Here is a 25,342-nt window from a genome sequence, read left to right on the forward strand (position 1 = left end):
GCTGCACTGGAAGAAAATGCTGCTGGCAAGGTATTTTTAGCAGCAGCTTCCAGGGCTGTCTCTGAATTATGCAGCAAATGCTCCCAGCACCATGAGTCAGCAGCCAAGTGCAGTCACGTCCCCCACTAGCTATGCACACATTACCCAGGGCAGCCAGAGCAAGAACCTCCCTATCAGCTCCTGGCCCTCAGCTTCTGCTCTTCCCAAATGCCCAGTACAGTTAGCACTTGTACTATGTCTATCTCCCAATCCCACATCACCCTGCCCAAAAACGCTCCTCTTGGGTCTAGTTTCTTCATTACCTCCAGGGCCCTGATTACAATCCTTCCGGGCGTGATCAGATGGCAAAGGTACATACTTACCAAGGACAGGTCACAACATCCATCTAAGCAAGAATCTTCCCCCCCAAGACCCCCCCCCCAAGATGAAGACGCATACCCCGATGCCCCCACCTGCCCACTCACCTGGCAGGAGCGGAACTGGCTGACGAGCAGTGTGCACCGCTGGGGCTCCTTCCGCCCATCCAGGCTGTCCAGCTCTGCAGCCACCTGGTTCAGCTCCTCATCAGCGTAGTAGAACTGGGCCAGCAGCTGTGGGTCTGACCTCTGCAGGAGAGAGATGTGCCAGGAGCATGAGGAACTGGTGACTGCTGGTGGAGACACAGTAACCACTGACCTTGTTCCTACAGGGTGGGCTGCCGTTGGGATGATCCCCAGGGCTGAGTCCCTAACCTGAACTCTTCTACCCCAAGAAGTTGCCATGTCGTCAGATTTCTATATAAGAACCTTTAGGAATACAACCAGAGCCAGGTCACTTAACTCATCCTATACAAAAGATTCACATTAGGATCACAGGTAAGAGGAAGAGAGAGGCGCAGGGCCCTGGGATGACAGAAAAACTCTTGGGAGGGGGGGATTATATAAGTCAGGCCTGGTGGCACACACCTGCCAGCCCAGCACGAGGGAGGCTGAGGCAGGAAGACTGTATTTGATATAAGCCTGAGTTATGTAATGAGATTGTATATGAGAAAAGTGTTTAATTCACAAGTCTAAACAGAAGTGACAAAGATGGCCACTGAAGGAAGTAGCCCAGAATAAGACGCTAATTTCCCTCCACTAAAGTGAGAAGGACTGGCAGGGCCTGGGGTCAATCCTCCAGTCCTGCCCCCTCAGCCCCGTTTCTGTAACACTGGGGAACACCCATTTCCTCAGCTCAGAGGCCTCCTTTCCACTGAACTCATAGGCATTCCGGTCCTACAATAACCGAACTCTAAGTAGAACTCAGGCTCCCTGTCCCTTCCCTCAGGCCAGATGCCTGCCCACTGTCTCTCTGCTGAAGCCTCACTGGCTGGCTTCTTTTTCTACGCATGCACAGGAGGCCCACCACTCTGGGCCTTAGCACAAAGGTTCCCTAGGCTCTGAGGTATGACGGACTCTTCCCTTAGACCTGACAGTCCAGGATTCAGAGAGAGGAAGGGAAAGCAGGAAAGCCCCAGCATGCTTTGGTAAAGGATGCTCATGACCGCAAGGAGAAAGACATGGGAGAGGGCTGAGGATACATGGCTCAGAGGGAGAACATCTGCCTTGCATGCACAAGGCCCTGGTTCAACCTCTATTACCAGAAGGAAATAAGATCCAAGAGCGTGAAACGTACCCAAATGTACCAACCCAGATTTACTGTGATGCTGTTCACCTGTGTGCACACATGCACACACAGCACAAAATTGACACCTGGCCCATGCTCTCCCCCTCATGCATGTGGCTGTGTTTACACCACAGTGTGTTAAACATAAGGGAACTTCTGGCCACTATTTGTATTTTCCTTTTCCTTTCCCTCAGTGTCCCCCTTCACTGTCCCTTCCCTTTTGCTCTACAAGGCCAGGCCTCAGGGAGGCTTTTCTTTAACTAGAGGGCCTTTGTCACAGACATGCACCAGCCCTGAACCTCCCAACCAGCCAAAAGTACTGGAAGGGGAAGAGGAACCCCAGTTGTGGCCAAGAAGCCCCTCATGGGACTTGAACTCCCAGGGTCACCACTCAGAATTTGCACAGCACCTCACAGTCAGCTGTAGTGCCTGGTCAAGATGGGTATCAAACTTTCCCAAGGAATTCTGTAGACAGCCAAAAGGCCCTGGTCTAGATGCAGACACAGCATCCTCCGCTTTACGTGGGTGATGACATCCTCTAGGCGGAGAGAGAAAGGCTCCGGGTGCCACCTTCCCCTCCACACCTGGACTGACTTCTCAAGCTACTTCCACACTCAGGAGGGCTGTGACACAGAGACGCTGTGATGAGATACGAACAAGATTTGTAGCTGGGGTCTGGAAGATGCCTCAGTGGGTAAAGGTCTACCGTGCAAGCATAATGGCCTGAGTTCAGCTCATCAGAGCTCACTTGAGGCCAGATGCAGGAGCACACATCTATAACCCCAGCACTCCTACCACAACAGGAGGTGGAGATAAGAGAGGCCCTCGAAGCTTACTACTGAGCAAGCTCATAGGCCAGCTGGGCTGAACACAGAATAACAACAAAGAGACCATGTCTTCAACAGGACCAATGTCCAAGGCTGTCTTCTGACCTACGCATATGTATCATGGCACACCCACATTCACAAACACTAATCCATGTGCGCAAGCACGCATGCACATATGCACACTACACAACTGAGATGGCTCAGCACGTAAAGCCAACAACAGTGTCTGAATGCTGGGGCCCACATCATGGAAAGACCCAGACCCTGCAAGCTGTCCCGACCTCCACACGCATGGACAAATGAAATAAGTTTAAAATAATTTAAAAAAAAAAAAGACAGGGTGGGCTGGGTGGTAGTAGTGCATGCCTTTAATCCCAGCACGAGGGAGACAGAAGCAGATGGATCTCTGAGTTTGAGGCCAGGCTAGTCTATAGAGCGAGTTCCATGACATCCAGTGGTACACAGAGAAACCCTGCCCCCCAAAAAAAAAAAAGGAAAGAAAGAAAGAAAGAAAGGAAGGAAGAGGAAGGAAGGGAGGGAGGGAGGGAAGGAGGGAAGGAGGGAGGGAGGGAGGGAGGAAGGAAGGAAGGAAGGAAGGAAGGAAAAGGACAGGGTGACAGATGAGAGACACATTCATTCCTCTCTTCCCACAGCATAGCTCCTGTCCCTGTCCTCTCCTCTACATGGCCGTGGCTCTCCGAGGCTGAAGCTGTCAACTCACACTCTCTGACACCCAGGACCCCGATCTGGCTTGTGGTGCCACTAGCTTCTCCTCCTAGGTGCCAGGGCCCCTGACATTCCCCAAGGAAGAAGGGGCAGCCATAGGCACACCTATTTCCCAGTTGACAGAAACAGCTTCCTTCTGTGACCCCCTTCTCCTGGAAGGGGCATGGCTTCTCAAAGCAGAGACAAACTGCTGGCCACCCAGTAGACTGTGCTGGGCACTCACCAATGGTAAGGGCCACTTTACCTGTCACCAAGCTTAGGGTGGTCACCCAGGTCAACACAACCATAGTTCCCTTCTGACCTCAACCCACAAGCTTTCCAGCAAGATGAGTATGGGAGGTGGGGAAGGCAAGGTACAGTGGCAGCAGTCAGAGGGGACACCTTGCTGAGGGTGAACACCTCTCAGATCCAAAGCTTCTAAAGTCCTTTGTGCAATTGTGCGTGATTGGCGAACAGCCTCCCTGTGTTCCCGTCAGCCCCTACTGCGGCTTGTAACTATCACTGTTCATCTCAGCAACCCGGCCAGGTACTGAATTTGGGGAACTGGATAATGTCACTTCCAAGAAGCAAAATGTATACAAGACAAGGAAGCAAGGTGAAGGGCTGATTCTGGATCAGAACCTTACTACACACGAGCTGACCTCAGAGTGAAATGTTCTCACCACGCTAGAAAGAGGCTTGGCACAAACAAGGTGCAGAGAAGCTGACAGTAGCCTAGGGTCGTCAGGAGAGCCCCATCTGTTATAGGCTCCCAGGCTGCAACCCATGACCCAGGAATGAACCCAGCCTCAAGAGCAAGAGGGTTACGTGTGGTCTCCTTGGCCCACCTACCTCCCTCTTCTCTGCCAAAGTCAGCAAACACCCAAGTGTGCATGGGCAAGTGTGCACATGACCTGTGTGTGCATGCATTGTACATATGCATCTATATGCGTGCATTTCTATTGTATGTGCATGCATATACGTATGCAGAAATGCCTGAGTTCACTGTTCAGTCTAGGGAGGACCCAAGCAGAAGGCCCATGCCTGCTGGCATTCTCAACAAGCATATCCCCTGCTGGAGTCAAGCCCACCCTCTGCCCCGCATTCTCCATGGTGACTAGAATAGGGCACATTCTCTGTCTTGGAGCCCTCATGTAGATTTAGGGTAGACGCTGGGGAGGAGGACAATCAGTCTAGAAGGCCAGAGCCTCACCCCTCAAGCAGGTCCATGTCTGTGTTGTAACAACAGAAGAGCCCACTCAGTAGCCATGATAGTGCTGAGGGCCCAGGGCCAGGGCAACAGACCACAGAGAGAAACATGAAGGTTTCTGCCATAACTACTTCAGCATCTTTGGGGAGACCCTTCCATATCACTTGTCCTTGTTCACCCCACTTTACCGTGGAGCAGAAAGAGTTCTAGTGTAGACAGAGAAGGGAAGTCACCTGTTCCACTAGGTGGCATCTGACCTTTGGTTATAGGCTTGCTGCTAGGGGAGAAGCTATGCCTTGCCTACCCCCTGGGCAGGTACCCACAGTGGAATCAAAGGCAGCTGCTCTCAGGCACATCCAGGTGTGCTGATCCTCTCAGGCCTGTCTGTGGTCTGCAGCCTCACGGGTGGAAACTGCTGTGCTGCTCTGCTCAGCACCAGACCTCCCTGCTGAGCTGGTATCACTGTGATGACTCCTCAGTCAAGCTCATGAACTATTCCACCCCAGATTACCTTACCCAGTCCACATCCCTTCACAGACCCTCCCACCTTCCCATCCAGCCAGCATTAAACTGCCTACCAGGGGACCAAATACCAAAAGTCAGCAGGCCCTGTGACTCAGAACCAGGCCTGATTGACAGCATCAGCATCTTCAGCAGACCTCCTGCAGGGCTATCTGACCCTACAGAGACTTCTGCAACCTATATATACGAACGCATGCACACACGCACGCACACATGCACACATGCATGCACTCTATGCACCTGTAATCACAAGACCAAGAGGCAGATAAAAGAGGTTTCCCAGGAGCTCACTGACCAGACAATCTAGTCAAACCCATAATCTCAAGTTTTAATGAGAGACTCTGTCTCAAAAAAATATAGTGGAGAACAAGCAAAAAAGGCATCTGATATCAACCTCTGACCTCCATCAACATATATACATGTGAATGCACACATGAACATATTTATAAGCATACAGAAGAACCTGAGTTTGACTGAGCCAGTTACTAAAGAAAGCAGGACTACGTGGAAAACTGCAGCCAACGAAACTATCACACCTTGTAAATTTATCACTGGTTAATAAGTTTTGACACTGTAGATGATACAAATGAGTTAGCCTATGTTTCCGACATAGCACACTCATGACACACATCCAATCACCAGCATCCAGAATTCCTTGCATGCCTCCTACTCCAAAAGGCCAAGGTTCTGAGGATTGTGCATCTATACTGGCAATACACTGAGTCCACCACCAAGGACAGTCTCAATGCAGAGCGCTGCTGGGCCACGTAACGAGATGGCCCTGTGCGTGCAATACCCACACAGCCCTCACCTTGCCCCACCGCAGCAAGCGTCCATATTTGGGCTGACCTGTATGCTTTCTGGGAGGATAAATGCCAGGAGTAGGAACTTACTGACAAGGTGGAAGGTGCCAATAATATATGGCACGGCTATGTTGTTTTAAAGAGTGCAGCTGTGCAATCAGGATCAGATCACCAAAAACCCTCCTGCTGAGCTTAGCAAGAATGCTGGGGCCTCTGCAAAAAAATGGAATCCTGTCCACACACATGCATACACACACACACACACACACACACAGAGAGAGAGAGAGAGAGAGAGAGAGAGAGAGAGAGAGCGAGCGATGTGGAGGGAAATAACTAGGGTCTCTATGGCTGAAGACCCACAGCTCAAGCCAGGTAGGAACATCCGAAACAAAGCATCCAACCTCAAACCCCACAGGAATAGCTTGGCTCTAAGTGTCTCCATAACCATAAGTACAAGCATACTCACACTCACTTCCCCTGTGAGGGTCCGGAGGCCATTTGGGTACTGCAGACTTGACACTGGTGCACACAAAACCTCGTTTGCTCTCACTTGGCTTTGATTTCTTTTCTTTTTCTTTTTTTTTTCCGAGACAGGGTTTCTCTGTGGTTTTGGAGCCTGTCCTGGAACTCGCTCTTGTAGACCAGGCTGGTCTCGAACTCACAGAGATCCACCTGCCTCTGCCTCCCGAGTGCTAGGATTAAAGGCGTGCGCCACCACCGCCCGGCTTTGGCTTTGATTTCTATAAGTTAAAGTCCTGAAAACCATATATACAATGTCTAGACCAGTAAGTAGCAGGTGGGGTTTATAAACACATATACATGCACACACATGAATGAGCATACTAACATGTACACACACACACACACACACAATTTACATGCACACACACCACAGGCACATAACACCTTGAGCAGAAGAGATTAAGAGTGTTCAGAAAATTTTACAAAAACATAAAATGCCTGGGCTATTTTAAAATTCCAGCTGTCGACAGAGAGCAAGTACCAGCCCCCTCAGGATTTGAGTTTCCTATGTCCCTCACAGGCCGAAGTGTGGAAGCTGAATGGATTCTTAATTATTGCGTCAGTCATGACTATCCAAAGGCCCAGGTGCTGTGCAAGAGGAAACCTCCAGGCAGGGGTCCCAGGAAATGAATTAACAAACCCAATAAGATTCAATTTGTCCTGATTAACAGGATCCAAGAGAAAATTTTGGTTACTAAGTCTCTCATTGTAAGTATGCAGAATGGGGCCCAAACAGCCAACTCACCAACTCATCAGTGCTGCCCAGCTTGGGGGGCACTGGTCCCTTTCAGGTTGGCCACAGGCCTGAGGCAGGGAAGCAGCATAGAAGGCTATGGAACAAATGGCCACAGTCAGACTGGTTTCAAGTGTTTTGATGTCCCAAAAGAAAATGTGTACAGCCAAGGGACTGCTGTACGGTGTGAAGACGTGGAAATAAGCCCCGCAGCATCGTGAAACCACACGTTCCACAGCAAAGGAAACCCACAGGTCAGAACGGGTATTAGGCTTTCTCCACCCTTTCCCAACAAAGCTTCAGATCACCCTGGGTACGGAAGTGCGTAAAACAGGTAGACAAATCAGACATTTACACATAAATTAATCATAAAGAAGCTTTATTTTAAGACAATTCTTTGAGGGCTGGAGAAATGATTCTGGATAAAGATCTTCTGTGCAAACATGAGGGCCTGAGTCCAGTCAGATCCCTGGAACCCATACTGAAAAGCCATGCAAGACGGCACACATTTGTTATCCCAGTGCTCCCGTGAAGAGATGAGCGGACGGAACAGGAAAAACCTCTGAGGCTCACAGGTCGGTTAGCCTTGTGTGCACGCAATGACAAACAAGGCGGAAATCTGATACAAACAAGGCTGACGGGAAGGACCGGCATCTGAAGTTGTCCTCTGACCCCTGTGGTGGGAATGTGCCGGCAATCACATACATACACACATGCCACACCCACAAAGAGACAGGCAGAAGACACACAGATATACTGAGCAATTGAAAGTTTAAGCCACAATACCGAATGGACCAGTACAACACTAACTCTAAGAAGCTGATTATATTATTTCTTCACTCAAATGCCTGGTCCCTGAAGAGTGTAGCTGTCACTGTAGACATAGTCATGGTGTGAGCTTGGGTCCTACCCACAGGGCTCTTTGATTAGCTATGGGTACCCTGAAGTGTTTCCCTGTAGTTCAGAGGACTTCTGGCTGGGCTGGGGCAGAATTGGAGATCACAGAACCTGAACCACCTGTAGAGATCCTGCTCACGTGATCCACTCCAGACAAATCAGCCTGGGTCCTGGGTAGGACTGCCCATCAGTGCCTTTGGTGCTGCAGTCCAGGAGGGAGATTGGAGACTATGGATTGGATGTTAGAGACTATGAATCTAGAACCCTGCCCAGGGCCACAGCAAGGACCCTCAGGCCTCGCCAGTGGAAGAGGAGGGTAGACCAGGGCCAGGTCCAGACCAGGTCTGCACTCTTGCTTCCTAATAAGACACAAACATGGCAGTTAAGGACATGAAATGATGCCGTGTGGCTCTGGACAGCAACCTCATGGTCTTGGTCAGGTTCCAGGTAGGAGAATAACAGTCTGTCAGGTAGCAGGACTTGTGACCTGCACAGATGGTAGGACAGGCATCATGATGGACCAGAGAGGACAGTTTCTGCCCCAGTTCAGCCCATGAGTGGCACAAAGCCTAGAAGATTCTTCCCTAAGCCGTTGTCCCCAGAATGTCAGCTGGGATCTAAATGCTGATTTCCAAGAGGAACCCCACCACATAACCAGCTAAGTGACACTCACTGCCCCAGCATTCAGAATGCCACCTTTCAGTCTTGGCACATCTCTAGGCAGTGGCCATACATGAACTTTAAGAAGAGATTAGAAAGCTCAGTGAAGGGATGGTCAACCATAGTGACAACCCAGGTCATGACCTCTCCTGGACCAGGTCGCTAGACTCTGCGTTCCACTCCTGCAAACCAAAAAGCATCACATAAAACCAAGAAAAGTCTCTGGAGGTACCTTAATTCAGGTGCTCTCCATAGCAGGTGCCTATCCAGCAGCTGCTCAGGCCACACACAACCATGGATGGAACTGCTCATTGTCTCCAAACACTGCCCTAGGCCCTCCTGGGGTACCCTTGCCCCCACTCAAGTACCTAGAGGTCTCAGCATACCACACATGCCTCCAGCCTGACCTAGATCCTCAGAGGTACTTGGCCGCTGGGAACCCTGTCTGTCCCTAGGTCGCTCTCTGAAGGACAAGCTGACACTTGTTTTTGTTCACATTAGCAAACACCATCACTGTAGTAAAATAAAAACAAACCATTTCACTAATGTGATTAAAGGGATGATGGCCCGAGGGAAGAGAAGAATCTGCAACCTCAACCCTGAAGGGATCAGATGGGCTTCAACCTCCAGTCCCAAACACTTCCTCCGCGGTCCATCCCCTGCTAAATGACCCTGCAGTGCTGTGACAGGCATCAAGAATGCCTGGTACATTGCATGTACAGTCCCTAGAGTCCTCATTAGTGCGCACCAGAATGACAGCAAGAAACAGTTAGCCAGGATAAGGAGCCAAATACTATTATACCCTTCCCTAAGAAAGCCCCACACACACAAGGCAGCACTGACCTAGACCAGAAATGGTGGGGGCTGCATGAGGGATACAATACAAAGTAGAATCGCCATCCTCTAAAGAGTGAAGGTGGGAACCATGCAGACAGTGGAAAACACCTCTGTCTTCTACGTTCACGGCCAAGTTGTCCTATCTGCCTGCCCACTGCGACAGCAACCCTGGATAGAGAGGCCCAAGGGACTCTCCAGGAAAGCATGAGGCAGGGGGACAAGTGGGACAGAGCGTCCAGGTGACAGAAGTAGTCCTAGAACTAGGATTTGCAAAGGCAGGGAGGGGGAAGCTGGGGTGGCCCTGAACAGAAGCCAGCAGGGAGTAGAGGGCGGCTAGGAGTCCCACAGCCAGCGAAGGGAGGCCACCACCTTTTAAAGACATGAAGTTGGTGAGGGTTGCTGCTAATTCCTTCCCTTGGAGTCATATAGGAAAGGAGAAAGGTTGTGACCTGTCAATCAAACAGACATTCCAGAAGGCCAGCAAAGTAGCAAGCAGGCAGGTCTGCCTCACGTCCACATGCTGGACGTGTCATCGTACCCCACACCTCCCACGTCTGCTTGCCTGCAGCAGGCCCTCAGGGCGCATGCGGGACTGTAAGGCCTCTCTACCCTCACCCGGCAACCTAGGCTGTCACCTCACGGATGTCCCATCTGTGCAAGGTCTGGATGCTGCCTGGTGGCTCTCAGGTCAGTCCCACAGATCCACCACCTCTGCTTCTGGTCCACTCAGCATCTGCAACCTCTGACCTTTCAGGGCTTTGAACACTAGACCTGACCTAGGGACAAGTGACCCTTGGGGTCACACAGCTTTCCCTCCTCAGGCGCTGGCTAGCAAGGCTGTGGTTTCAGTGTGCCCAGTGGGACGTCCATCTATAGATTCAACTGGACTCTGGGTTACTGAGCTCTCCAGCACAAGTGGACCCCAGCTGATCCCACTGTTGGTCGAGTTTCAGAGGGGGAGGAGATGTGAGTGTTTGCTTCTGGCACCGTGGTCCACAGCACTGGGGAAAGAGCTCCCCTCTAGTCACAAAAGGTGTACAGCTTGGGAGAGCCTGCTCCTCAGCTGAGCACAGCGGGAACTTAAGCAAAACTGCATTGGGAGTAAAAGGATAGCCCCAGCACAGGCCTTGCCCAACACACCAGCTGAAGGTGGACCGGACAGGGACAGCCACCCAAAAGGCCCCATATCCAAAAGATTTGAGAATGAAGAGCTCTGGCCAGAGATAGTTGTGAAAACTTGTCCACACCTGAGAGATTCACCGTAAGTTCTGAGGGCCAGAACCCTACCTGAAAAACCGAAAATCCCTGCCTGAAAAACTTCCATAGCGAGTGCTGTCCAGCAGGATGTTTTATGAGAAAGGGCTTATGCGTAGCTGCATGTAGGCCTCCCTGCAGGCAAGGCTACGTCTCTCTGGATTCTCAGCAATCTGGTAAATTAAGATTTTAGGTCTAGTTTAGACACTCCCCAAACCCCCTGTACCCACTGTCCCTCCAAACAATGCTCCTTTTCCCAGCCTCATTCTTGTTTGCAAGAGATGCCACAGCCAGCTCAGAAGACCACAACAGTGTGGGAGAGTCAGCAGCCTTCATTCACACAACCGCTAATTGCTCAAGGACAACAGAGCAGGAGAAAACTGCAGAAGGTCCAGTTCCCAGTGTGCTGACCTCCACTTGTCAGTGAACAAAGGACCCCTTTGTAACCTCCATCTGCTCTGTGATATGGGAACAGACCCCACTGTGAAGGGAGATGCACTGGAGAAGATCCCAGCCCTACAGAGTGGACTGGTCACATGATGATGGACAGTCCTATTAGGCGATCCCGTGCCAGGGAACTACAGGACAAGCAGCAACACAGGTGATGATGCCAGCCGGACTGTGACGTGTTCTCTGCAAGCCACCAGACCATTTAGAAAACTGGTTCTTTTCATCCTCTTTGGGTTTGGTTTGAAGAAAGGGGTCTTGTTGTATTGCCCAGGATGAACTCAAGCTCTTAGGCTCGAATAAGTGATTCTCCTGTCTCAGCTTCCCTAATAACTGATACTATAGTTGTACATCACTGAGCCAGGCTAAGCAAAGGGTTCTCAAAAGAAAAATTAATTTCTTAATAAAACTCCCAATCAAATGCTGTTCATACACTAACTGCAGACAGTTCAACTTAGCAGCTGCCGTAGGATTGGAAAGAAGCCAAGGAACCGCTCACGGGGAGAGATACAGGCAGTGATCAGGCCATGAAGGGAGAATGTCAGTAAATGGAAGGACCTGCCTGGCAGGTGGGTGTAGGAACTGGGGGAGATCATATTCTTTAACTTTGACAGATTAAAAGATACTTTAAAGTGCATTTTATCAGACTGTGGAGACAGCTAATGGGTAAAAGTGCTTGCCATGCAAGCCTGCAACCTGAATTGAGACAGGTGGATCTCTGAAGTTGGGTTTAGAAGCCAGCTCAGGCACCTTGGTGTCTGCTCCATGGGCCCAGGCCCAGCTGCCTGTGGGTACCCCAGACTTTTGGCCTAGGAGTTCCACAGGCCAAGGAATAGTGGATTGGAAGAGGCCTACCCCATACTGAAGGAACAAGGTCCTGGAATGACCCTGCCTCAGTCTTAGGCCCATGCTGCTGTCCAGAGAAAACAGAATTCAAGGGGATTCAGGGGCATGTCACCAGAAGCCAGCACTTATAGAGGCCTTACTGGCTGAAGCAGAGAGGGGTAAAGCAGGTTAGTAGACCAATGCCACCTTGAGCAAGGTAGCTAATGGACTTAGAAAACAGGGTGGTTACCACCTCCTGTAACCACCAAATCCCTCCTCCAGGAGCCCATCCTCTGCAACACCTCCGCAAGGCCACTGAGTAGGCGCCAGTCTAATAGGCTAGGACTGCAAGCCCTGCATCCAGTCCCCAGAAGAAGAAAATCTGCTTTGGCAAACAGCTTACTAAGATATACCATGACCAGACCAGGAGGCAGAGGCAGGCAGATCTCCAGGAGTTCGAGGCCAGTCTGGTCTCCAGAGGGAATTCCAGGACAGCCAGGGCTACACAGAGAAACCCTGTTTTGAAAAAACAAAAACATAACAACAAAAAGATGTGCCTTGCATGCCGTGAACTTCTTCCAGTTAGAGCTTGATGGAGGAAGGTCATTGGCTAATAAAGGAACTGCCCTGGCCCATTTTATTGGTTGAAAGATAGGTGGGAGGAATAGGCAGAACAGGACGCTGGGAGGAAGAGGAAGTGAGGTCAGAGTCTCGACAGCTCTCCTCTCGGGAGCAGACGCCTGAGAGAGACGCCATGCCCCGCTCCCAGGATGAAGCTCCGACCCAGGATGGACATAGGCTAGAATCTTCCCGGTAAGCGCACCTAGGGGCGCAACACAGATGATTAGAAATGGGCTAAATTAATATGTGAGAATTAGCCTAGAAGAGAATGGGCCAAGCAGTGATTAAAAGAATACAGTTTGTGTGTTGTTATTTCGGAGCATAAGCTAGCCAAGCAGGCGGCTGGGGTGTTGGGGACGCAGCCCCTCCGCCGCCCCTATTACTACAAGAGCTTGCAGTTCAGCAGGGTTCAGCATACTCCTAGACTGTGCAACAGCCATCAGGGTCTATTTTGTGGGAATTCATTCTGCCAATAGTTTTGGCGGTACCTGCCTTGGGGCATGGCTTCTGTGGGATGGACATGATCTCTTATAGGGAAGAGGAGGGGTCTTTGGCTTCTGCTTGGCATGAAGGGAGAAGGGAGACCGAAATGGTGGAGAGGCAGAGAGGCAGCGTGGGATCAGCAGTGGTTTCCACCTCGTCCTGTATTCTGTGAGTCTGTATTTCTCTTTGAATTCCCATTAATAAAGACAATTTGTAACTCTCACATTAACCTAGTTACAGGATATCTTCAGTACCCTCAAGAAACCACACACACACACACACCTGGCAGTCACCCTACTATCAGCCCCAAACCGTCTGTCTGTAGATTGCCTGTTCTGAGAAGTATTGTAAATAAAGTCATACAATATGTGACTTGTGGGTCTGGCTTCCTTAAAAGTTTTTCCACAATGCAGTATGCCATGGTCTGAATGTCTGTTGCTGGGATTTCCCAGGTTGGACATAATCTCCCAAGTAGTACCTTAGTGGCATTTGAAGGAAAGTCTTTTAGAGGTAACTAGGGTTAGGTGAGGATACAAGTGTGGGAGCCCAGAGCGGCATTAACTGCCATATAAGATGAGGAGGGGGAGGGGGGAGATATGGCTTAGTTAAGGTGCTTGCTGAGCAAGCATGGGTACCTGAATTCAGATTTGCAGCACCCACACAAAAGCCAGGAGTGATGATGTGTACCTATAATCCCAGTGCTGGGGGTAGAGACAGGATGATCCCTAGAATCTGTCCCTGGCCTAAAACTCATCCAGTAGGCTAGGTCTGCTGGCCATGAGCCCCAGGGGCCTCCTGTCTCTACCTCCCCAGCACTGGAATTCCAAGCACACACTACCATGCCTGTATCTTTTTTGTTGTTGCTGCTGTGGATTCTGGATCATCTCCCATTATGACCACATCAGTTGAAGCTAGGTGCCCCTAAGTTTTATTTTATTTATTTGATAATTTGAACAACCACAATATGAAAGAAGACCGAAGAGGAGCCAGGCGTAAGCTGCGATGTGAACCTGAGGGCTGCCTCCACCATCTACAGACAGATGGGCAGGAGGTGACTGGTGTGTGCATGGGGGCTGCTGTGCATCTCACCGTCTGCAGACAGATGGGCGGGAGGTGGCCGGTGTGTGCATCAGGGCTGCTGTGCATTCTCACCATCTGCAGACAGATGGGCGGGAGGTGGCCGGTCTGTGCATGGGGGCTGCTGTGCAATCTCACCATGTGCAGACAGATGGGCTGGAGGTGACTGGTGTGTGCATCAGGGCTGCTGTGCATTCTCACTGTCTGCAGACAGATGGGCTGGAGGTGACTGGTGTGTGCATCAGGGCTGCTGTGCATTCTCACCGTCTGCAGACAGATGGGCGGGAGGTGGCCGGTCTGTGCATCAGGGCTGCTGTGCATTCTCAGGCATGCTGTGCTTACCTCTTTCCATGACCCCATGACCCCAGCTTTCCCTCCCTGATACCACAGGACAGACAGCTCTTCCTCTCCACCCAGCTCTGAGCATAGATTCTTTCTTAATTTATCTACATATTTGGGGGCAAGGCCTCATTATGTGGCTCTAGCTGTCCTGTAACTCACTATATAGCCCAAGCTAGCCTCAAAGTCACAGAGATCCACCTGTTTTTCCTCCTGAGTTTGGGGACTAAAGGTATGTGGCACCAAGCTTGGCTTTGGTAAAGATTTCTTTTCTTTTTTGTTTCTTTGATTTATTTTGTTTTGTATGATTTTTTTTCTTTTTGATGTTGTTTGTTTTGTTTTTTTTGCGACAGGGTCTTTCTATGTAGCCCTGGCTGTCCTGGAACTTGCTCCATAGATCAGGCTGGCCTCAAACTCAGTATCTGCCTGCCTCTGCCTCACAAAAGATGTCTCATCTCACATAGAAATCCACAAACTTTATGCAAATGAGGGAAAATCAGCAAATGGGACTTTTATTACCATTAAAGGCCTGTTATTCTGACAATTCTGTTCAGAAATGAAAAGCCAAGCCACAGATTACATACGGATTTGCCAGGCGTGCTCAGAGGACTTACACTTAGAAAATACAACTGGGTCAGTGGTGGCCCAGTGATTAAAGCCCTTGCCATGTAAGCATGAGAACCAGAACTGAACCACATGTGCAATGCACCGACACGTGTGTCCACACACATGAAAACATGTATGTGAGTGACTTCAGACATACACATGCGACAGCAAATGTAGGGGTCAGAGGACAACGGTCAGAGTGTCCTCTCTCCTCCCACCTTGTGGGATCTGAGAAGCAAATTCAGGTCATAAGGCCTTCTACCTGCTGAGCCATTTCACGGGCCCTTAAATATTATTATTGTTGTGTGCATACATGTGTATGCTATTGCTGCAAGTGGAAGCCAGAGGACCGCTGGTGCCAGTCAGGGCTGTCCTTCCACCATGAGATCGGGGACTGAAGTCAGGTTAGTGGGCTTGCGCCTCAAACTCTTCCACTGAGCCATCTCACCTGCTGAAGTTGATCTTAGTTGCCAACTTATGGAGATTTAAAATCACTACGGAAACAGGCACACCCGTGAGGGCTTTCAAGCTTAGGTTAATTGTGGAAGGAAGCCCTGCCTGAAATGTGGATGGCATGAGCCACAGGCTGGGGTTCCACAGTGCATTGTCCCCGCCCCCCCCCCCCGACTTCATAACCAGATATCCTATACTTCTGCTGCCGTGACAGACTGAGAGACAAAACAAACCCTTCCTTCCTTAGGTAGATTCTGTCTGATATTCTGTGGCAGCAACAGACAAGTAACTAACATAACAACTGAATTTTCTTTCTTTCTTTTTCTGTTTGCTTTCAAGACAGAGTTTGATGTGTAGTCCTGGCTGTCCTGGAACTCATCAGACTCACTCAGAGACCTGCCTCCCTCTCTATCTCCCAAATGCCAGTATTAAAGGTATACACCACCATGCCTGTCTTTAGCAACTGAATTCTAGAATTCAAAAGACTTTAATTACTAAATCTAACTAAAGAAGACCCACTCAATAGCCCTCTTGGGGACTGTATTAGTTACGTATCTTGTAACTGTGACAAATTCATGACAGATGCAATTCGGGGACAAAAAGACTTATTTTAGCCCAGCTTCATGGTGGAAAAGGCATGGCAGCATCCACGGTGGCAGGAATGGGGCTACCTGCTTACATCTTTGCAGATCACTCCCATAGGGCTGGGCTAGAATCTCCAATGATGCTGCCCGGCAGCCTCTGTCCTCCAGCTGGCCCTATAGCTTAAAGTTTCCACAACCCCCCTCCTAAACCACATCCAAATTCAAGGGCCATACTTTCAAACACATGAACCTATAAAGTATATTTTACATTCAAACCACAACACAGATGCCATCAGGTGTGGCACCAAGAACTGAAGTGAGTCTACCTACCCCACCTGGAACTCCCCTAGAGATACAACTGTCCCCACCTGGGTTGAGAGCTTATGCTGTCACCCCTAAGACCAGACTGATAAAACTAGACAGGGGAATGTCCTTAAAGGCTGAAGCCCAACTGGAAAGGGTTAATTTAGGAGTAGGCAGAATGGTGAACACCTGCAACCTGCAATTCCAGCCAGCAAGCGGAAAGGAGAAGCAGGAGTTCAAGGTCATCCTCAGCTACACAAGTCTCAGGCCACGCTGGGCCACATAACAACACCCTACCTCAAAGAAATGAAATGAGTGGGGCGGTGGTGGCACACGCCTTTGATCCCAGCCCTCAGAAGGCAGAGGCAGGCGATCTCTGTGAGTTCGAGACCAGCCTGGTCTACAAGAGCTAGTTCCAGGATAGTTAGGGCTGTTACAAAGAGAAACCCTGTCTTGAAAAACCAGAAAACAGAGAGAGAGAGAGAGAGAGAGAGAGAGAGAGAGACAAAAGAGAAGGGTACAGTTTATCTCTTCTGTGCTTTGCTCATCAAGATGCAACGGAAACAGTACGTGGAGGTTCCACCTCAACACAACCACTGGCAGTCACCAAACCCTGAGGGAATGAGGAGTTGGGCCTATTGGTGATAGGAAGAGGGTTGGGCTGTTGGGCTGTAGGACTCACAGCTGATGGTGGCTGGAGCCTAGGGAAACCAGCCACTCAGGACTGAGTGGGCCCCCAGAAACAGCACCAAGTCAGCAGCTTGGTCTAGCTGCTGTCTACAAACAGTTGTGAGGCAGGGAGTGGCTAGGGGTCACCCAGTAGGTGCTGGAGGAGTCTGTGGAGGGACAGTGGGAAGTTCTGAATCACAGTCAGTCCCCAGAGACACTGGCCTCTGAGAAGAATGAGGTCACTGAGGGCACAGGATCTCTAAGGACATCTTTCAGGATCAGACAGCAAACAGTCACATGGCCAAGCAGAAGCAAAGGAATGACCAAAGATCATGTGTGCTGTTCGCCTGAGGAGGACAGTGCATAGGTCACCTGAGAGAGATCGTAGTGTGGCTCTCACCTAATACCAGAATCTGTGCGGTGCTCACTAAAGTGTAGTTGCTGGACTGGAGCAAGGATTTGGTGGTTAAGTACACTGGCTGCTCTTGCAGAGGACCTGGTTTGGTTCCCACCTCCCACAGGGTTGCTCAAGAAACATTTGTCCTCAAAGATCAAGACAGCAATACAGGGGATTATGTCCTCTTCACCTGCCAATGAAAGCAAGACCAAGAATCCAAGGTTTTGCCCCGGCCCAGGGGGCAACTGAGAAGTGAGGGGCACTTTGCCTTCTAAGAGAAGACACTGCCCCCCATGATGACATCAAACCTGAAGCCTTCCTCTTTTGGAATAATCAGAAAAAAATCACACTGGCAGCCAAAGTGTTCAATTAGAGTTCCAAAATTGAAGAGGCTGTGATCTCTGGGGGATTCACACTGCTGAGATTTAGCATTAAAACTGAGCACACACACCAGTGTTCAGGAGATTAAGACAGAAGATTGTGAGTCTGGAGCCAGCCTGGACCACATTGCGAGTTTGAGACTAGGCTAGGCTATACAGGGAGCCGCTGTTTCACACACACACACACACACACACACACACACACACAAGACTCCGCCTGTCACTAATGCCCTCTAATGGCCTCTATCCTGCCTGACGCCAAATCGGTAAAGAACAGAGGTCTCCAGATGCAGATAGACTCAGCTACTCTGCCTTCTGGAATTCTCCTTTCCATCTCTCTTCCCATGCCATGTTACCCTCAAGAACTATATTTTTGGGTTTTGTTTGTTTGTTTTGAGGCAAGGTCTCATTATATAGCCATGACTGGCCTGGAACTCACTGTGTAGACCAAGTCAGCCTAGAACTCATAGAGATCCACCTGACTCTGCCTCCTGAGTGCTGGGATTAAAGGTGTGCACCATCAAACCTCACCCAAGAACTGCATTTTTATGCTTAAAAAATTTTTATTGAGTATCTCTCCAACTTCTCTGAAACACAGATTTAAGTGGAATTAATTATTTTCCAGGTCCCTCATGACTGTTATGTGTTCTAGACTGAAGTATTGTAGCAGACGATTGAGGAACAACACGAGACAAGTCTTGGTAAACTATCATTCCTCAGTGAAGCCTCAGTAGAAGGGTTCTCAACAGTGTGGATGCTGCCAGGCTCCAGCAGCGTGATCAGACTCAGAGGCGGCTTTCGCTGGGCACCATCAGAGGGTTAACACCAGCATGACCGCCCCCAGGCCTGCCATCCTGCATGGAGAAGTTTCAGAAGGGAGGTGTCAAGGTGGTAGCCATAGCTTACATCCCTGAAAGAGCATGTTTTTTGTTTTGTTTTGTTTTTCGAGACAGGGTTTCTCTGTAGCTGTGGAGCCTGTCCTGGAACTAGCTCTTGTAGACCAGGCTGGCCTCAAATTCATAGAGATCCGCCTGCCTCTGCCTCCCAAGTGCTGGGATTAAAAGCATGCTTGGCCTGAAAGAGCAATTTTTAAAGGATTTATTTATATTATTTTTAATAACATGTATTGTGTGTTTCTGTATGTGGTCTCTGGAAGAGCAACAGTGCCTTTAAACGCTGAGCCATCTCTCCAGCTCCGTGATCACAATTCTGAGGAGACGGGATGCACAGCAGATGGAGCATCCAGAGCTGGGCAGATAGCTGCCGAGACTGGAAAAAGGGCCATTACCAAGAGTCCCTTCCCTCAGCATCACAGAGAAACTCAGGAAGCTAGGCCCACTGCTGACAAGGAACCTTCTGGAAAGAATCCCCTTCATCTGAGAAAAGGAGGTTTTTACAGTGTCTGTCTGCAAGCTTCTGGATCCTGTGGAGAGTCAGGTGCAAATGACCACTCTGCCAAGAGAGGGAACAAGAGCTCTGTGTAGCCAGAGTCAGGACATGTGGAGGTCACATAACTGTGACCAACAGTTCGGGGGCAGGGATGAATTTGAATCATCTGTGAAGCCTGAGTTAAGTTCCCCCGGTGCCAATAGGCTTCAGGAACAGCAGCACAGGGACTGTGCTGACTGAACAGAAAAAGAGTAAATTAATTTTATGACTTTTTAAAGCTTCTGCAAAGGCAAAGGAGACCAAGGCCGAGAGCCCAGAGCTATCTCCCTCACCCAGAGTGCCCAACGCCTGGCAAGCTCCACCCCTCTAATGTGTGCTGTATTGGGAAACTTCCCTGTGCTGTTTGAGCTCACTGAGAAGCTGGCTTTGGGAGCTGGGTCCCCTCCCATTGCCACATCAGATCCAAGCATTTTCCTCTCAAAGTTCCCCAAACACCCAGCCCTGCTGGCCCCTGAATCTGTAACAGTGGATAGGGGTGGGAGGGTGGCATGTAGAACAGAAAAACAGAGGGAAAAGGCTGTGGGCTTAAGAACAGTGGAAGGCAGCCTTCCAACAGATGCTAATGTTGTTTATCCCACAATACACAAATGCAGGCATGGGAGAAGAGAAGCAACCGGAAGTCTGCTCTGGAGAGAAGCTCTGCTCTGCCTGCATCCTCTCAGTGGGGATGCCCGTTGATTGCTCAAGGCTTTCCCAGTCACTTCTGGCGGGTGACTTAAAGCACGGCTCGGCTTGACGGTGTTACATGGCTGCAATCTGCTCTGCTTTGAAGCCTGGCCCAAGGGGACCCACTCCACCCTGAGTTCTCCATGGGCAATGCGCAGAGGCAGTCTCCACCAGTCAGTTTCTGCTGTATGACTGAAGACCCTGATTTGATGGTGTGACTTTGTTTACTGTCAGCCTACTGCACACTGATCTGGACGTTGAGAGCACCTGCTGTGACGGGTTTTGTTTTTCTACCTCTGCTCACTGTTTACTCTTCTACTGTGGCTGACGACACTTAATAAAGTCACTAATTAGAAACGGAGAGCACAGCTACTGTACATCATTCTCTGGCCTACAAAGAACATCCCTACCCTGACAAGAGTCAAACTAGAAACCTGGATTTTCAGAAAGGATGGAGGTGGGATCAGGTCCCTAGGACCCCACCTGGGGGAGGGAATCTGTCCTGACTTCACATGTTCATTATAAAATTGAGCAGTTCCAGCCCAGGGCACAGAATAAACAGTAAAATGGGGTTTCCAAAGGTCTAGCCTGGACCAGTACACACAAAACTCTTCAGGAAAGCCTGATTGGCTTTGACTAGCCCCACGGAGACCAGAATGCACCCCGCTCATCTTTAGGGTCCCCAGAAACACACTCCATGCCACCACTCCCTCCTCAGAAGAGAAGCAGATCTGAGCCAAAGCTGATGAGTTGGCCTTTATGGTGGCGGCTGCCAAGAGGATGTGGAGAGGCCAGAACAGGAGGAAACAGAGACCCACCATGAGGAGGGGGCTTCTTTGGCCTGCTGCCCTCACAGAGAACACAGCCTCTGCTCCCAAGCTTGCCTGAGCCAGGAGCAGCTCACCACTGGCCCCACAGTGCAGACACCAACGCCTGTGATGGAAGACGTGGGAAATCCTTCTATGTCTTTTCCTAATGCTCTTCTACACAAGTAGTTTATGATTGGCACAAAACATTTTTAAATACAAGAAAATAGGGATTCTTTACAAGTACTGCAACAGGAGGAAAAAGTGCATCAAGAGACACAACCTGGAGAACCACTTTCCAGTGTACAGGAACACACACACTCGAAATTACACCTCACACGCTGTGCCTCACCAGCTCTCGGGACTGCACAAATACTGCAGCTGTCTGAAGCTTCACTCCATAGCAATGCTGAAAATGTGTGTATGTATTTCTATGTGTGTACATATGTATTTGGTAAGTGTGTGTGTGTGTATGTGTAGAGTCAACATCAGGCACCCTCTTCACTCATTCTCCACTGTTAAGTTTTTTTTAATTATATGTATGTGTGTGTGCTTCCAATTGGCTATATGCTCATATCTGCAGAAATCTGAGAAGACCAGAAGTGTTGGATCCCCTGGAGCTGGAGCTACAGGTAATTCTGAGTCTGTAATTGATGCAGATCTCCTGGAGAAGGAGAATGTGTTCTTAACTGCTGAGCCATCTCCAGCCCCACTCCCTACCTTTTCTTTCTTTTGTCCGCAGGATATCTCACTGAACCTGGGCTCACCAAGCAGGCTAGAGTAGCTGGGTCATGAGCACTAAGTTCCAGTGTCTCTCCGTCTCCCAGTGCTGGATGACAATCAGACCACAGGTGCACACAGTTTTTGTTTCATTTTTTAGTGTGGGTGCCCGGAGAGAACTCAGGTCCTCAGGCATGAGTAGGGATTACTTTACTCAGCCTCATAATTAGTTTTTTAACCACACCGTGACGAATGTAGCTTTCAAAGGTAGGCATCTGCTAGCATTCAACAATTTCTCGCAGGTCCTCTTCACGCCTGCATGGCCAGTTCCTTAGAATAAATTCCTAGGGGCGGAATTGTGACCTAGTGCACTTTCCAGGGTTGAACAGAACTCACCTCTCCACAGCCAGATTGCACATTGGCACTTAAGGCTAACAGAGCTGTGGTCTGAATGCTGAGTGTCCTCCAAGCACCCAAGTGCTAAAGACAGTTTCCAGGGTGGTCCTGCTAGGAGGTGGTGCAGTCTTTAGGAGGCGGGGTTTGGTGGGCAGTATTCAGATCACTGGGATATGGCCTAGAAGGATCGGTGGGATCCTAACAATACCTTCCTCTGCGCTTCCCAGCTGAGAAAATGCCACGGTGTGCAGCCTCACTATAAGAATCATATAGTAATACTTTATTTATGTTTTAATAAATAAAGCTTGCCTGGAGATCAGAGGGTAAAACTAAGCCACTAGAGGCCAGGCAGTGGTGGCACACACCTTTAATTCCAGGATTTGGGAGACAGAGGCAGATGGATCTCTGTGAATACAGGCCCACACAGTATTAGGAATGTGGCCTTGCTGGAGTAGGTATGGCCCTACTAGGGGAAGTGTATATGGGAGAGGGGGCGCTTTGAGGTTTCAGAAGCTCAAGCCAGGCCCAGTGGCTCACTCTCTCTTCCTGCTGTCTACAGGTCCAGATACAGAATTCTCAGCTGCTTCCCCAATATCATGTGTGCCTCATGCCACCATAATTCCCACCATGATGATAATGGACTAAACTGTAAGCCAGCCCCAGTTAAATGTTTTCCTTTATAAGAGTTGGCATGTTCATAGTGTCTCTTCACAGCAATAGAAACCTTAACTAAGACAACACACAATACACATAATTAACAATAATAAAAATAAAATTAAAAAAATTAGCCTGGCATGTGACAGCATATGACTTTAATCCCAGCACTCAGAAGGCAGAGGGAGCCTGGTCTACAAAGAGAGTTCCAAGACAGCCAGGGCTACACAGAGAAACCCTGTCTCAAAAAAAAAAAAAAAAAAAAAAAAAAAACTGTGGGCTGGCACCTCAGTGAGGCAAACCTGTTCTCTTAATATGTTGGTAATCTCAAGTACTTTTTTTATAGTGACAGGAAGCTTATTAACACAAGCAATATCCAAACTAGAAAACGGAAACTATTCTTGGAACCTAAAACAGGAAATTAATAACAAGGAATTGGTAACAAAGTTGAAAAAGAATGTTGAAGCTGTAAGAAGCCAACAGGATTACTATAGGCAGGAAACACCCTAAGTCTGTCTGGAGAGATGGAAGCAGGAAGCAGCCTCAGAAGACACTGTCCAGGACTCAGTGTCAGTAAGGACCAAGGCTGTGTCCTTCCTAACATGCCTGGTTTCCCAGCAAGCAGCAGCAGGCAGGAAATCTAAACACTCAGCATAAGAGAGGGCCAGAAATACACCATTGTGATGTATTCTTGGTTGTCAACCTGACTACATCTAGAGTTAACTAAAACCCAAATGGCTGGGCACACTTGTGAGGGATTTCTTTCTTAATTAAATTATTTGAACTGGGAAGACCCACTTTGAATCTGGTTGGTTGTGGTGGGAAGATAAATCGTTAATCTGGCTCTTCTGAGGTGGGGAGATCCACCTTGAATCTGGGGCACATCTTCTGCTGGCAGCCCGTGTAAGGACACGGAAACAGGAAGCTCTCTCCCTTTGCCTGCTTGCTCTCACTCTGGCTAGTAGGGCCATTCCTTCATTCACATTAAAACCTGCTTCTTTGGAACTCTAGCGTATACTGAAGCCCAGATGAGACACCCAGCCTTGTGATCTGAACAGCTACTTGGATTCTGGGATCTCCCACCAGCAGACAGCCATTGTTAGGACTAGATGAACTACAGCCTGTAAGTCACTAAATAAATTCATATATATATATATATATTCATTCTTTAAGTTCTGTTCCCTTAGAGAACCCTGACTAATACAACCATCAAAAGAGAAACAAGTTCTCACTGTCAAAATCACTGATTGCTAGTGAGAGTGAACATGGGTTATCTTTCTTCTACTGCGTCTGTGTCTGCACTATGCTATTCTTAACCCTACCATCATTTCACACTGGAACAAAGCACCTCAATTTTCAGCTGCCACATGGCTCATATTTCTCTGCCTCCCTTGCAGCTCGATGTGGCTGTGAGTTCTGACAGCCTTCAGAAGCCATCTTGGTCTAAGGAATGTATACTACAAGCTGAGGATGGTGGAACAACCCTAACTGCACCCTGGGCTGCAGCTTGCTTTACACTGTGTGTCACTAGGTCTGACTTGTGGAGATGGAGGCCACCGTCTGTGTTTCCCTGCAGCACTTCTAAGTGGCTTGTGGGACTTTTGTAACTGTGCTGGTATAGTTTAAGTATATTTCCCCCTCTGACCCCCATCCTTGGTAGTTTTCTCCCAAGTCAAAGCTGTTTCAGGACTCAGGATATTTAATCCACTCTCAGGCTGCCTCTCCCACTTCCTACCCTGTGCGCCTACATAGTTCCAAGAGAGATTTACTTTTCTATGCATCTTTCTGTCATTTTGGCTTCTTCTGGTACAGTGAGATCTTTAATCATCTAGAACATATTTTCCTTTACAGAGCATGGTGGTGGCTTGATCTTTTTTGTTTCCCTCACAGATTAAGCATTGATTTGTGAGCTACCCAAACACAAAACTACAATGGGTTCCCCAACCCAGCAGGACAGATAAAGCCCATGTTGCCCCTGGGCCATGGAGGAAGCCTGTCTTGGTTTATCCCACGGGAGGGCTGCAATAAATTCCCTCAAAGTCAGGAATAAATTTTTAAGATAGCATGACACATAAAACCTAGCCATTATAACCATATTAAACACAGATCCCATCAAGTGAGACAAATTAAAAGCTTTCACAATGTCAACTTCCCAGTTAGTTCCACTGGGTCACTCCTAACAATGTTGACCCCAAGCACAATTACCCCATGGAATAAAATCCTTGCAGCAAAGGAAAATGTCACAGCCAAGAGACAGCACAGTCTCCCAGGCTGGCTTTAAATCTTTACTCAGAAAAATGCTCCTTCTCCCATCCCTCTGCTACCCAACAGAAGAGGAGCCCCACAAGAGGAAGCCCTTGTCTGTACTCAGCTGGCCTCCTAGCTGCTCATGTGACAACTGCACTTAGAGAAAGGCTTTTGGAGATGTTGCACATCGGAGGTCTCAGAGCTCAGCCTCCCAGGGGTCAGGCTGAGAAAGCTGCAGAGGACAAGATGGTGAGAACAGTCAGTACCAGACCCCGACAACTCCCACCTGCCGCTGCTGGAGGCAGAGGACAAACAGCAGCTTCTTCAGTTCAATGTGCGGTGTGCCTTATCCTTGCTCTTGTATAGCGCTGGGAACTGAATCCAGGCCTGCATACGTGCTAGGCAAGTACTCCACTGCTGAGCAGCAGCCGCAGTCCATGACTTGTCTTAAAATAAGTTCTGAAGGTAAAGGAAAATCACCACCCATCATAGGACAGTGGGTCAGGGCATGCAGACCACCCCACTGCTAGCAGCCGCCACTAGCTCTTGCTTCTATTGTTCTATCAAAAGGTCATCATACGGGAATGAAAGTTACCCTACCCTCCC

The 25,342-nt window shown here is 49.2% G+C and overlaps 1 protein-coding gene across 4 annotated transcripts in view; it reads right to left on the minus strand.

Moving 5' to 3' along the window:
* The window catches only part of LOC121436579 (lateral signaling target protein 2 homolog), a 96,331-nt gene that overhangs the window by 49,153 nt on the left and 21,836 nt on the right, over positions 1 to 25,342 (minus strand). For all 4 annotated transcript variants that reach the window (XR_005972708.1, XM_041636594.1, XM_041636593.1 and 1 more), the window contains exon 2: positions 465 to 605. Coding sequence is in view for 3 of the 4 variants with exons in the window: in XM_041636594.1 (XP_041492528.1) it covers positions 465 to 605 (141 nt within the window). In the remaining variant the exon portion in view is untranslated. The remainder of the gene's footprint in view (positions 1 to 464; positions 606 to 25,342) is intronic.

This window comes from Microtus oregoni, unplaced genomic scaffold (assembly GCF_018167655.1).
Source record: "Microtus oregoni isolate MIOR12 unplaced genomic scaffold, Mior012 000049F_ref0000343, whole genome shotgun sequence".
NCBI lineage: Eukaryota > Metazoa > Chordata > Mammalia > Rodentia > Cricetidae > Microtus > Microtus oregoni.